The sequence below is a fragment of the Prosopis cineraria genome, unplaced genomic scaffold (assembly GCF_029017545.1).
Source record: "Prosopis cineraria cultivar Desert tree isolate PC_DT_omini unplaced genomic scaffold, ASM2901754v1 PC1795, whole genome shotgun sequence".
NCBI lineage: Eukaryota > Viridiplantae > Streptophyta > Magnoliopsida > Fabales > Fabaceae > Prosopis > Prosopis cineraria.
The window spans coordinates 7,216-22,121 of record NW_026557120.1 but is presented as its reverse complement, the minus strand read 5'-3'; the positions used below and the strand labels follow the sequence as shown (position 1 = coordinate 22,121).

General features: G+C 32.8%; 1 protein-coding gene and 1 long non-coding RNA gene across 5 annotated transcripts; both read left to right on the top strand.

Annotated features, from left to right (window-relative positions):
* The first annotated feature begins 435 nt into the window (after positions 1–435).
* LOC129300889 (CASP-like protein 5B3) lies at positions 436–4,589 on the top strand. 4 transcript variants are annotated; one of them, XM_054939490.1, is made up of 4 exons: positions 436–1,057; positions 3,302–3,407; positions 3,959–4,062; positions 4,149–4,589. In XM_054939490.1, exons 1-4 carry the CDS (start codon positions 870–872, stop codon positions 4,174–4,176), a joined length of 426 nt encoding a protein of 141 aa, XP_054795465.1. In that variant the 5' UTR covers positions 436–869; the 3' UTR covers positions 4,177–4,589. The 4 variants fall into 4 exon arrangements, with proteins under 4 accessions (XP_054795465.1, XP_054795463.1, XP_054795464.1 ...); XM_054939489.1 differs by having other exon boundaries at positions 455–1,057; positions 3,302–3,434; positions 4,149–4,553; XM_054939488.1 differs by having other exon boundaries at positions 446–1,057; positions 3,959–4,589.
* A 2,684-nt stretch (positions 4,590–7,273) lies between these two features.
* On the top strand, positions 7,274–8,593 carry LOC129300891 (uncharacterized). The gene is made up of 2 exons (XR_008590858.1): positions 7,274–7,394; positions 7,500–8,593. It is a non-coding gene; the product is annotated as an uncharacterized LOC129300891 (long non-coding RNA).
* The last annotated feature ends 6,313 nt before the right edge of the window (positions 8,594–14,906 follow it).

Below are 14,906 nucleotides of genomic sequence, written 5' to 3'. Positions count from 1 at the left end.
CTGAAGTTGGTAATAAGAGTTTGAAAATTCCAATAAAGAATCTTTCTTTTTTTATAGTTTTATTGAGTCATGTGTCACGGGATTATTACTCTTTTTTAAAAAATTAGTCTATTAACAATGAACTGTGTGTCATGAAATTATTACTCTCTTCTTAAAAAATTAATTTATTAAGATGTGTAGCGCAACTGTTTATATAATTAGAACTCTCTTTAAGCCTCTTTAATATGGGACTCGATAATTCTTCTGGCCAAGTTGCACATCAGAGGAATTCACCCATTGAGTAAACTTGAGCTTGATTCTGATACTATTTTATCATAAAATTATTACTTTTCTCTTAAAAGGTTAATTCATTAGAACGTATGGTGGACTTGTTTATATAACCATTTTGTAACCAGACTCCCAAGTTTTTCTTGACGTGGACCTGGCATGCGGCTGTGATTCGGTGAGTCCAATCCTATCAAACTTTATATAAGGCCTTCCACCTTCATGATGACCTTCCACTTTCATGATGAAGGCGCGGGGTAAGCGAACCTTCCCTTTCACTGTAATCCGCAAGCAACAGCAACAATGGCGATAAGGTCGCTGCCTAGTCACGCCCTTGACTGTTTGTGATTTTCTCTTCTGCTGGTGGTGGTGGTGGTGGTGGTTGCAATTCTTAAACAAATCGTTATCTAATTCACTTATTCAGTCACGTTGTCTTTTTCTTTCTCTTCCTCTTCAAAATCTTCTTGTCTGGTTCTCCTTTTTCCGCTTTGAGATTGGAATTTCGATTGTGTCAATTGCTTTCTTTTCGTTTGTATATGGAGAGGTAAGGGGTAATTGGAAGTTTTGGACTCGTGGTTTGTTATGCATTTGGGTTAAATCTTAAGATGGGTGTTTTTGTTGTGAGAATCCAAAGATCTGTCTTTAGAATTTTGGAGAGGAAAATGAAGGATTTCCCTGGGACGCCTGGGACCCTCACGGGGTTGGTTCTGAGGATTTCACAGTGCATTTGTGCTGTTGGATCAATTGCTTCCATGGCTACCACATCAGGCTTCTTTAATTTCACGGCATTTTGGTGAGTATCCTCTCTGTCTGAATTGTAAAATTATCTTTTGAAGTGATTATGTTGATGGAATCTAGTTTTCTTAAAACTCTTTGATCTTAGTTACTTGTTAGTGATTGATTCAACTGATTCCGGTTAACGCCCCTACTTTTGTTTTAAATGTATGGAAATCACCCAGTTTATCTTGTGCGGATCGGGATTTTATACAACAATCTTAGGAGATCAGTTTCAGTAATCTAGCAGTTACTACTTCATTACATGTCATTTGTACTACTGAACGTTTGTACTACTTCTTTTACTTGTCATGTAATGTAGTTTGAATTATGATTGATCTGATCTCAATATTATGAAATAGTTGCTTGCTTGTCAAAGTATGGAATGCAACCGGAAGTAGAATAAATATTTCCCTTAACTAGACAAATGCACTAAAACTCTGTCTTTTAATGACGCATCTAAGGGTGAGGATCACCTAGTAGTAAAGAATCAACTGTCTGTGCTTGTTGAAATAGTTGAATCAGTTGCTCATATTAGATTCTGCACAGGGCAAAAAGATATTTATAGTTAGAAGATGATTGCCATGGCTATTTGCCTATTTGACATAATGGCTTCTGATTTCTGAGATAGTTTCAACTGTTCTCTCATATGATGGAACACAATCCCGTTCCTTTCCTATACACAAAGTCCTTGAAGCAGAATCTTTAATTCTCAAAGCATTTGTGAACTAGAAGTGGAAATCTTGTTGCCAAGTAATTGCAATGTTTACTACTGTACATGCTTATAAAAGTAAGTCTTGATTCTTTACTATTGCTATGTAACCTGCTAATTGATGCTATGGAGATTTCTATTCAGAATGTTTCGTATAACTGCTTTCTGATTTATAAAGTTCCTGGACTAGATGCTTTTAATGTCTGACTAATATATCTCCCAGTTGACCATACTCCTGCATGTCTCAGTTAGGCACGATGACTACCTAAACATTATATCCATGTGCACTGGCTAAATGCATCCACCTGCCCTATAGAATTTAAACTTATGCACTGGACAAATAGATTTCAAGACGATTCTGTTGCAACAGATGGCATATTGACTTTTAGTTTCATAATTCATTTAAGTTTGCTAGACTGCGTTACATAGAATTCAAGAAGCAAGTTGCACTACTCTCGGCTTGCTAGAGGTTTTCTTGATGTATTCTGTTTAGAACGCACTGCTATAACAAGATGATACAGGACTATAACCAGAAATAGACAGCAAGAAAGATGGCATGAAACTGGGTTTGATATTTCTTTTACTAAATAACTAATTCAGACTACAGGAGAAACAGCTGGCTCATGCTCAACCCATGTCCCTCATACACCCAGATGCATAAATTACAGTCAAAATAATGATTACAAAATAACAAGAACTGAATAAAAGACACAGACTCTGGACTTACGAGAGGCCAGAACTCTCCCAATTCTCACTATACTTCCAAAAGACTAACCTTGCCTTTCTCTGTCAGAAATGGAAGATTTAAAACACAGAAAGTTACATGACACGCTTCCTACCCTCAAGCTGCACCTAAAACCTACTTATTCAGCCCTTCTTTTTACCCTTACGGCCAGCACCCTCAGTGTAATCCTCTTCACTGGTGGTATTTCCCTTCCTTAATCTTCTGCTGTAGGTCATAGGTAATGATTTGTAAGTCTTCTGTGATTCTCAAGCTTTGTCATATTCCCACACTGCATTTCTTCTTGGGCCTTCTCCTCCCTCCCATTTGTTCCCAAGAGAATTTGAATGAGATCATTTTTTACCTCTCTGAATTTATCTAATTAATCATGGTGTTATCTTCCATCATATTTCTAAGCCTTTCTCTTAAGCTTCATATGCTTTGATGCTAAGAAATTTAAAATTGAGTTTGAAATGGCATAGGCGTTTTGGTTCTTCATGTAAAAGAGGTTCAATGCACAATGAACTTCCAATTATAATGAATGCATATAAGTAGGAAACTAGGTTTTTAGGGGAGATGGAAAGGAAGTTGGCTAAGGAAGGGGATTGTTAATAAAACCTCATTGCAGTGTGATGTATGCCTGTATTATAAGTTGTCATTTCTTCCTTTCATGTGTGTTCTCCATATTTTTCAAGATATTCTTATGATTTATGTTTCACCAAAACTGATTCACCATCATTCATTGGTAGAAATCGTGTTCTTGTTGCTCCAATCAAATTTTTGGATGTTTGTTGAGGAACAATCTGGTGCTAAAATCTCTTGTATTACAGTTACTTGCTAGCTTCAATGGGTTTACAAGTCATATGGAGTTTCGTGCTTGCTTTGTTGGATGCATATGCTTGGATGAGAAAGAAGGTCATCCACAATGCCATACTGGTTAGCCTCTTTGTGGTCGGAGACTGGGTTAGCCCCTGCTTAACTTTTTGCTGTTCTTCGAACTTGTATGATTCTAAGGGGTTGTTTGTTACACAGATTATAATGAAATGAAATTGAAAATTTGAACCCAAAAAACAAAAGAAAAGGGATTTTGTCCTTTGGAAAATGTCTTTTCTCCTCCCTGGAATTAAAAAAATAAAATGAAATAAATAGTTATTGTTTAGTAATCATTAATATTGATATAAATATTACACACACACCTCCCACGCTTTTATGCAACGAAAAAGAAATGCCTTTTCAATTCTTTTTATGAAACACCCTTTAACGGAAAGAGATTTGTTAATGATAACTGTCTTGTCATTACTTTTGCGTATATGAAGGGATATTTTCTGCCCATAAAATGACCTTTTTTAAAAAATTTGCTTTTTTGTTCATTCCTTTTTGTTCCCTGTACCAAACGGCCCATCTTTCCTTGTAAACGTGTGGCCAGAGTTGTGTGCTCATCGCTTTCAACATTTGACATATTCCTACCTCTCAACTGTTGTCCACAGGTAACATCAACATTATCTCTAGCAGCAGCTTCTGCCTCAGCTGGCATTACAGTTTTGTACTTCAATGATTTGGGACACTGCAATTTTGGAGAAGAATGCCAAAAGTATCAGATTTCTGTTGCTTTTGCTTTTATGAGCTGGATTACAATTTTGATTTCATCTTTAATTATGCTTTGGCTTTTGGCTTCAGGGTAATTCACCAGAATTCTCACATCTAAACAGAACAAGTTGAAAATCCTCCTTCAAATTTTTCTCTGATCATGTCAACACGAAAGCAAGTTGATTATATTACTGTGACCCAAATTTTTCTCTTATAATTTGTTTGAGGAAAAGGTAAAGTGTATAGGTGTTTTCATGATTTTCAGGAGTTTCATGATGATTTACAAAAGCAGAGGCTGCAATTGGTTTGCTAATAGGTGTTCTTATTTATATGTCCTTTTTTAATTTTTACTCTTTTTTGGTTATTCCATTACTTCGTATCCTAGAAAACTTGTGGATTATCACTTCTTGCTCAGACTTAATCTAAACTCCCATTGTGTGGAGCCGTTGTATCAATTGGCGGCCTTATAAGTATCTCGGGGATTTTTTTGGTGTATTTATTTAACGTAACTACATATTCAGGACTTGGAAATGGCCTATAGTTGTGAGTTTTAATGTACTTGAAAATGGCTTCTGTTTGTCCCCATTCTTGGTATCTTTGGAGGGTTTTTTTTAAAGAAAAAATGATAATTAGATCTCAAAAGAGTGAATTAATGATAGTTAGGTTTTTAATATTTTTTTTTATTAAAATGAGTTGAAAGTACCAATTTAGATAGTTACAAAGAATAATCTTAATTTCAATTTGATAGTTACATTTGAAGCTTAAATGTGATGTATGCAGTTGAAGCTCTTGAATTTGTAATTATTTGAATTAGTATTTTCAAATCATTTCTCAAAAAATTTATTAAGGATTTAATTATTATTAATCTGTCAATTTTTTTTAATTTTTTTTATCTATAGTTCCAAGTGGATTTTAAAATTTTATTAGTCGAGCTATGTACATAAATTTTGATGCTTCTATTTTACAATAAAAAAATATATCTCTATGGGGTATCTTGATAAGGCCAAACAAGATTTAAGTACTCAATCTTATATATGTAATACACTTTTATCCATTCAAAATTTAAATAAGTGAATTTTAATGTATTAATAATAGTAATAACAAGAGATTTTTTTAAGAATAAATAATTTATAAAAAAATGCAGGGATCTTGATTTAATTAAAAGCAAGTATATTAAGTATATAAAGTTAATTATATAAGTTTTTTGTTAAAAAAATTATTATAAATGTTATTTGAGATTCATGTGAATGTGATTTGGGAGTTACTATGAATCCTGTCACAAAAGAAATCAATCCAAGTCCAGAAATGTTGACTTGTTCTATTAGTACTACCATAACATTTTAACCCATTGATGAAATACATTTGTTTGTCTTTTATTATAATTTGTTATCAACTTGTTATATGGGATTCCTGGGCTCCATTATTTAAATATTATTTATTTGTTTTTGGGGATATGATAAAATTACAAATAGTGTAAGTTTGCGGTGGAAATGGTAGTCAGCATCCACATACCAGCCCCATCATGATAAAATTACAAATAATAAAGGTTCATTTTTAAATTAAATCCATCTTAAAGCGGAAACCTTATTGGCCAACAAGAGTTAGTAGTCAAAACTATATAACAATAAAAGATTGGTTCTGTCAATAAATATTAGAGTAAACTTTCATTTGTGTTGGAAGTAATGTTATCATGACCGGACAGTGTATCGAACTAATCAGGATTGTGGTTCATTGAACTATGGTCAGATCGTGATTCGATCGGTCTAAATTAAAAGAATAAAATTTATAGAATATTTATAAAATATTAAAATATTTTAAATAATTTTAATCATATTCTTATCATACAAGTCAAATTTATAGTTAATTGCTCCAAAATTATAATAAAACTATTGATTGTCCATTGAAAATGACCAAAATAATCAAATATGTCACATAAATCGCCTAATCATACCAAGACAAGCTTCTATTATATATATATATATATATATATATATTATAACACTAAAGAAAAATCAATTACAAAACAAATAAAAACACAAAATAATATAAGTTTAGGTTATTGAGATTCTTTTTTTAAAACGGATGTAAATTGATTTTAATTAGTTTCACACCAATTTTGACCGATTCTAACCAATTCTTGATAGGTTCACTGAATCATAGGTTAATTTCTGATCGGACTAATTGAATCAGCTGGTCCAGTTAGATTGTACAAACCCTGATTGGAAAAATGCAAAGGCACATTATTTCAGCAGTTTCATGAACAACCTTAAGTGTGCAAATGCAAAATCAAACACTAATTATTAAAAATAGAAAAAAAAAGATGTTTTCTTTTAGAAAGTGGGATTTTAGTGTGTACGTGGGTGTTTTTTTTTTTAATGAACCAATTTTTTTTTTATTTTGGATAGAAAAAAAGGCACAACTTGACTAACTGGAGTTGAGGTTATTACAATCAGCAAAAATTAAATTAACTGCATCAGAAGGAGAGGTTAACTATCAGTTCCAACATTGCCATGCACATATCCAGAAACAAATAATCCTGAATGATTTCTCAGCACACCTCTGCATCCTCCCTCGGGACCTACTGCGGTGCTCATATGCTCATCACCTATGGGGCGATGTGGGCCCTTCATTTTGTTTGTTTTTTTAAAATGATCTTTGCTGTTGATTAAAACTAATTTTTAAATATTTTTATATTATATTTATTTATCAAAGTAAAAGTTATAAAAAATTATAATATAAAATATGATTTGTATAGAATATATCTAGATGATCAATTAATTAAAATTATAAAATTTTTAATATTAAATTGGACCTTTCAAATTATATCTATATTGTTTAGAATACATCTGAATAGTTAATTTATAAAAATTATTAAAAAATAATATTAAACTTGGTGATTTAGATTAAATCTGTATTGGCCAGATTGGTATAAAGGAATTTATTATAGATTTCTATTTTTTTTACATTTTTTTATTTCAACAACAATAAAATAAAAGTAAAAAGCTTAAATTTAGATTATTCAAATCTTATCAAAGTGATGAGTATTATTATCCTCTAATAATATAAAAAACAATCCATATTTAATAATAATTTTTTATAATTTTTATATATTTTATTTTTATAAATATAATATTAAAATATTTAAAAAATAATTTTAAATTAACAACAAGAGAAATAAAAGGCTCAAATCACCCCATAGGAGTGATGAGCACCGAATGCGTTTCCTCCTCCCTTGGCAGTGGTAAGAGAGAAGGCCCCATCCACATTCACAAGAATCCAATTATGAGGAGGAACCTGCCAATGCACTCTAGACGCGTTCATGTTTTTCCCTAAGAGGTTGGCATTCCTTAACAATCTCTGGGTTGTCATATTCAACTTGATTGATTCCACACGAGCTTGAAGAGATTCATTGCTTTTGTTATTCTTTTTAAAAAAATGCAGATTTTGTCTTTGCCATATTTGCCTGCAACTTAAAGCAAAGCTGCAAGTCCATTCCTTGTTCATATGGCTTCCAGGACCTATCAAATTTTGCCGTAGCCACTGTGCAAGATTAGAGCCGAAAAAGACTCCTTTATGAAAAGGATTGACGATCTTGCTCTATTATTGGTAAGTCCGAGGACAATCTCGTAAACATGTGGAGTACATCTTCATTAATATCTGGACACCATTGGCAGCCTGCATCCATGCTTAATCTCCCGTGGACTCAAGCTTCATTAGTGAGGATCCTATTATGCAGCACAAGCCACATGAAAGACTTACACCTGTGTGGGACATTCATTTTCTAGAGGTTAACCCATATGGTATCTCTGATGCTATCCTCTTTTCTAAGGTATTGGTAAGCTGATTTGATTGAGAAATCTCCAAGTTTCTCTAGCTTCCATCGAACCTCTCGACCTTCCTGTACAACCTCTGATGCCTCAAGAACTTTATCCCACGTTGCCTTAATGCCCAACCAGATGTTGGATCCTGATCTAGACTTCTTAATAACGGGCACTAAGTCATTCCCGCACTTATATTTACCCAAATAACTTTAGCCCAGAGATCATCTTTCTGCTTCATGAGCTTCCAGCCAAGCTTTATTAAGAATGCTTGATTCTGTGACCGAGCATGCTTAATCCCTAACCCTCCATTTTTCTTGCTCTTCCCCACTTCATTCCACAAAATTAAGTGGATTTTCTTTTTTTCCATGATAGTCCCCCATATGAAAATTTTATTCAGATGATCAAGAGTTTCACAGGTTTGCACAGGTAACAAAGCAGTTTACATGGTATATCTAGGGATGGCTGAGGTCATGGCAAAGACGAGAGTTGTACATCTAGCTAAAGACAAAGCCGTGGCCTTCCAGGAAGACAAGCGCTTCTTCACTTTATCAATAATATCCCTAAATGTATTTTTATCTACTGCTTTTGAATGCAATCGAGAACTCCTATATAGCGTCCAAGATCAGTTGTTCTGGAGAAGCCCAATATCGAACTCAGTTCTTTCCTTCGAATGTTATGAACATTCTTATAAAAGAAACTCGTGTCTTAGTTGCATTCACCTTCAATTTTCACAAAACATCTTCAAACAGTCATTTATAACTTCAGCCTACAAACGAGAAGCTTCCTCAAACAAAATGATGTAGTCTACAAAAAATAGATTGGACACTCGAAGGCCGTCTATCCCAAGGAGGATAGGATGCCAGATGCCATCTTCAACTCTGCTGAATCAGATGAGCAAATCTCTCCATACAAATGGCAATGAGTATGGAGATATCGGGTCACCTTATTGGACTCCTTTAGAAGGGACAAAGGAATCGAACTTGTTACCATTCCAAAGAAGTTGCATAGAAGAGGAAGAAATACAATGGTGAATAACATCAATACTTTGAGGAGGGAAACATAATTCCTGAATGTAGTTCATTAGGAATTTCCAATTCAACCTGTCATAAGCCTTATCCAGATCAATTTTTGTGGCCATGAAAGTACGCATGCCCTGCATTTTCCTCATGAATGAATCACCTCCCAAGTCACAATAATATTATTGGAGCTATGTCTTCAGGAACAAAACTGCATTGGTTAGGTAATATGATCTCAGGGAGAAAAGACTTCATCTAATTAGTAATAACCTTAGTTATAGTCTTAAATATAACATTACAAAAACTAATAGGATGTAAATCACATACCATCTCCGGGGGATTTTTTTTTTGTTTTTTGTTGAAGTCAAGACAATAAGTGTGCCATTCACCTCTTTGATCTCATGTGGATTGTTGAAGAAATGTTTGACTGCTGGGATAATAGACTCCCCCACTTGACTCCATTGGGTTTGGTAAAAGACTGCACTGAAACCATTTGACCTAAGAGACATAAGAGCCCCTATGCTCTTAATGGCATCAGTAATTTCCTCATCCTCAATGGTACGACCAAAATGACTCGACATCATTTCTTCAATAGTTGGGTAGTAGACACGAGAGATCAAAGTTTGATTGAGAAGTAGCCTCCTCAGTGAATAAATTTTAAAATTTCAACATTAAAAACCCATTCCCTATCATGCTTTTGGAGTGCACCAATTCGATTAATTCTTCTACACCCATTAGCGCCAGCGTGAAATTCTTGTTTCCCATCAAGCCCAATTATTTTCGGCTTTCTAGGCCCATATTAGATTCTCCTGTAATAGCACTACTTTAATTTCTAGTCAGAGTTTGGATTGTGACTATTCAAGGTGGCGCTTGTTTCCGACATCACCGAGAGCTCTCGTAATTCCCTCCAATCTTCTTAATATCTTATTTTTCCTGGAAGCTGTGTGCCTGAATAGTTCTTCATTCCACTCGGTGCATACTTTGGCAAAATTAGAAGTCTTGCCACACCAAGATTCCGAACGATCCCACTTCTCCTGAACCAGCTTTTCAAAACTTTCATGCAAAACCTATCTCGCAATGAATCTAAAAGGCTTGTTTGAGGTCGAGATGAGTCAAACTCGTTTAGCAGGATAGTGAGTCAAACTCGTTCATCCCCTGAATCAAACTCATTCACACACCAGGCTCCCTGAGTTTCATTCTGTATCCTTGTTAGTTCACTCTGAAGACCATGTCGCATAGTGATGTTTGGACTTGCATGTAGGATGGTCATCCACCACTCTTCCCTCATGAGATTGTTGATTTTAAGGTGAATGAACTATTCCCAGATCACTAACCATGACTTTGCAATATTTTAGTATATTAATTAATTAAGAATCTTATTTGAAATGGTTTTATTTAGAATAATTAAAGAATTACATTAAGTTTATTTATATACTATTTAGTGTGCAAATCCTATCTCATTAGATGATATTTTAAAATCATTTCGTTTCTAATGAATTGTTTTAAATTATAAAGTTAATTAAGGTGCTCTTGATATGACCTAAAGGTGCCAAAGAATCAAAATCAGCCAACCCTTTGAACCCACACAATCACTTAGGAATGTGATGCCACTTTGAAATCCAATATGCCACAAAATATAAATTATTAAAAAATTATTTGTTCTTGATTATAAGTGTAACGTCCTGAATTTTTAAATCTGAAACTGATTGCTAATTAGGGGTAAATTAGTATATTAGTAAGTGATTAGGATTTTGGATGACAATTTGGTATTTTAACTTTTTAAAATGTTGAATGAGCAGATATGGGTAAAAGGATTATATTTTGAAGTAAAGCATATAAGTGCAATAAGGATTTCTCTCATTGTGCCATATGCCATTGCTAGTGATGCATGTGCCATGGCACACGGTATAGAAAAGTGGATAATTAGATGTGGAAGCTCATGAAAACTAGAGAGGAAAAGTGAGAAAACATAAGAGGTAGAGGAGAAGTGGTAGAACCTCTGCTAGAGCAAGGATTGCTGGAGCCTTAGGAGATATTTTTAACCAATAACTTATGGGGTAAGTTTTGTACTGTCTTTAGCTTCAATTCTACCCTAATTTTTTAGTGTAAGTTATAGAAAAATTAAATTGAGAAGTTTTAAAGGATTTGTTCCTTACCCTTTGATAATGAAAAGGTTTTCTGAAGTTGAATTAAGGTTTTGCTACTAGTTTAAAGTTAAACGATAAAGTTTTGAAGTTGTAAACTTAAATTAGCTCTTAACTAAAGGAAGATAGGAATGAAGTTGTGAAGGAGGTATGTTGGGATTGACAGGAGTGATAGAAATGGGTGATTGTATTGTAATGAGCCTCGATTGACTAAGTAAAAGAAAGGATAATTAAATGTAGTTTTTAGTGATAATTAATATTTGTGGTCAATTTGACTAATTGATTAATAGTGCTAATTATATGTAAATTGTTGTGTGGTGCATGTAACTTGAGAGAGGAAGCATGTGGAGACATTACGTTAGAGCCAGTAATTTCGACCGAGCCTGACGGGCTAGCTTGAACCTGTCCGAAAAAATTTAAAGCCGAGCTTTGAAAAGTTATAGTTATTTTATGTTCGAGCCTATTCAATTTAGGCCAAGCTCGAATAAGCCTGAAGAAATTTGAGCCAAGCCTGATTGGGTTTAAGTTTGGCCTAAATACCTGAATAACAAAATTTATTTTTTAAAAATATATAAAATATAATAAATATTAATTAATTTTTTAAGTTGTAAGTCATTTATGCTAAAATATCATATATTTGAGTTTTATACATCATTTAAGTATCAAAAATATATATTTTATATTTTTTATAAAATAAAATAATTAATTTTAAAGTTAAAAAATTAATTAAAATGATTTTTAAAACAAAATTTAGGATTCAGGCCACCCGAAGCTCAAAGAAATTTAAGCCGAGCTTAGTTATTCGGGCTTGTTTGGGTTCGGACCTATTCGGGTCGGTCTTATTTGGGCCGAGCCCAAATAGGCCTGACTCGCCCAAATTCCCAACTCTACATTACGTGTATAAGAAATCTATGGGTAACCATTTCTTATGACAAAATGGTTGATATAACTGAATAACTTTCTCTACTTGATTATTTTCTGTAACTATTTCTAAGTATTATAACTAATGCATAAAATTATTTCTAGATTATGCATGTTTCTGAGAAGAACAAATGTTTGTACATGAAAAAAGGATTTCAAAGAAATGGATTTTATGAAAATATACAATTATATAACTATATCTATGTGAATTTGAATACAAGCTGCTTGTTGATATGTAAGTATGATCATAGGAGTGAGAGTTCACCCATAGAGAGATGTAGTGAGAAGTCCATATAGCATTATTTTTCTTAGTGCTTGACAAGGTGTGGCGTTAGAGAATTTCATCTTCTTAGTACGTATTGAGATGCAGTGTTGGAGATTATCTTTTTAGTGCCTATGTGGGGTGCAGTATTGGAGATCAGAGCTCCTTAGCATCTGTGAGATATGGTGTTGGAGTAACGACAGCTCAATCATTGTGCGTGATAAGGGAAATTATAGTTTAAAAGTAGAATAGAATGCTTTTCACCGAGTGATTCTACCATTAAAGGTGTGCTTAGGTCAATGAGTATATATTGGCTTAATTGAGCTTATGATTTCAGTTGGGGTGATACGAAGGCTCGGATGATAGTTGATTATGCTAGTGGTAATAATTTATTATGAAAAATGATTTTGTAAAATTATATTATATGCTTTATTTAATTACGTATATGCAATACTTGTTTATAATTACCTATGATAGTTAGTAGTAAAGAGTCATTCTATTACTGAGATTATTATCTCACCCCGTCGTTATATTTTTACAAGTTCTGATAGTAAGTCGACCTAAGGGAAAGACTCAAGGTTGTCATAGTAGTGCTATTGCTACAAAAATCAAAAGATTGTGTAATGAATCTGTTTTATTGTATATTTGTAAATGAGTAAGTTGTTATATGATTCATGTGCACATGATTATCTATGAAAAGTAATGGTTTTGTAAATCTTAACCCTGTATTTGTGAATGTGTGTGACATATGGTGAAATATGCGAGAATAAGCTAAGATTTGATTATAAATGTGTAAGTGGGGAATTTCTTTAGCATAATGATGTTTAAATGTGCTACATGTTGTGAAATATGATTGTGGGCTAAGATTGTTTCATGTTAAGTGTGAATGTGTGTAAAAGTGGTGATTTAGTAATAAATGTACTAACAATTGGTCAAGTGTATGTAATTGTAAAAAGGACAATTTAATGGCCAAATCTTCATATATATATATATATATATGTATGTATGTATGTATGATGATATTATTAGTCAATCGGGTATAGATGGTCCTTTTGGACTTAATTTTAAGCTCAAAATGGCCTAATGAGACAAAAAGTATGATTTGAACACTTTGATGCTTGAAATTTTTACAAAAAGTAGCTTTTTACACTTAGGTATCTAAATTTAGATCAAACAGTTGGATCATATTTCTCATTAGTTAGCTTATGAAATAGGTTTTGTGTGAGTGCTTGAATCGCTCTAATCAGACATTGTATGAGGAGATGGCGCACACCAAAAGTTCACTTTTGCTAATTGTCATATGACAGCAGAATATGTCATATGTGCCACGATACAAGGCATAGGGGAAGAGCTTGTGGCTTTGCACCACATTTTGTGGGGCATATAGTGCACGTCGTGACTCATAATCCCTCTTGTCTCATTATTTCTTTTATTTTAGATCATGTGTTAGGAGTGATGAATACAAGAAAATTTTCTGTTATGCATTATCTCATATGTGATTGATTTCAAATGATTTTAAAAAAAGTCTTGAGTTCTCCAGCATTTTAAATAATTTTCTTGAACTTTAGTTTGGTATATGATGTGGTGATTGTGTTAATGCCTTCTAATAGTATATGGATATTGAGAGATGTTACAATAAGCACAATCTTGAATTGAAAGCCATCAAAATTATATATGTATATATATTATAAGGTATCGCATTGGCAGCAAAATTTGAACTCATAACCTTATGGGTTATGGTGGGGGTGGAATCATACTTTAAATCCAAGGGGGCCAAGTTTTTGAAGTAAACAAATATTATTGATTTAAGTAATTTAAAATTAAATAATAATAATAATAAATAAAATTATAAATATTTTAACTTTTATACATGATGTTTTTCTTTATCAAAATTAGATGGTTATTTTACATAACTGTTGACTAAGTCAAATTCAAATACTATCAAGCCAATTAATTGAGACAGCTCTCCCAAAATCATTTCTGCATTCACACAAATTTTGTCACGTCCTTACTTTTAACATTTTTTCTATACAATTGGAAACGATATGGTTCAAGTGAAATAGATATTGAAGCCCATAAGTTGAAATTCAAAATTAATCATCAGGCTATTGCTCATTTGATAAGTTTAGAATTTTTGTTGAACTTTAAAATTTATAACTAGATCTAAAAAAAACTGTATAAGGATGCTCTAATGTTCTCTTGAAAGTTCTTGAAGTCCTTTAAATGATAAGAATAAATTTTAAAACTTTTTTGTTCCAAATAGCACAGTTTGATTGTTTTTCCAAATCTATTCTATTTCTCTCACAGAATTTGTGACATAACTTGAAAAAATTCTTAATTTAAGATTTACACGTCCAAATGACCTAGTTTATGACTTGTTGGAAATCTTTAGGTGTCTAGTTTTTTTATAAAAATTATCATATGCGTTAAACTTGATTTACTATATTATGAACAATGAAATAGTAGCCTTTCTTTGAAAAGAGCCTAATCTGGACAGTACTAATAGTACATATTAAAATCATGATTTCAAGGCTAGATTAGGACTCTAAATTAGTCATCATACATCACCACATGTCACTTATATATTCCAAGGTCATATCATGAATTTACATAGCTCATGGAATCACTTATATACTTTTCATCTTTTCGCAAAATAATACCATAGGAAAATTTTCTCTTCATTC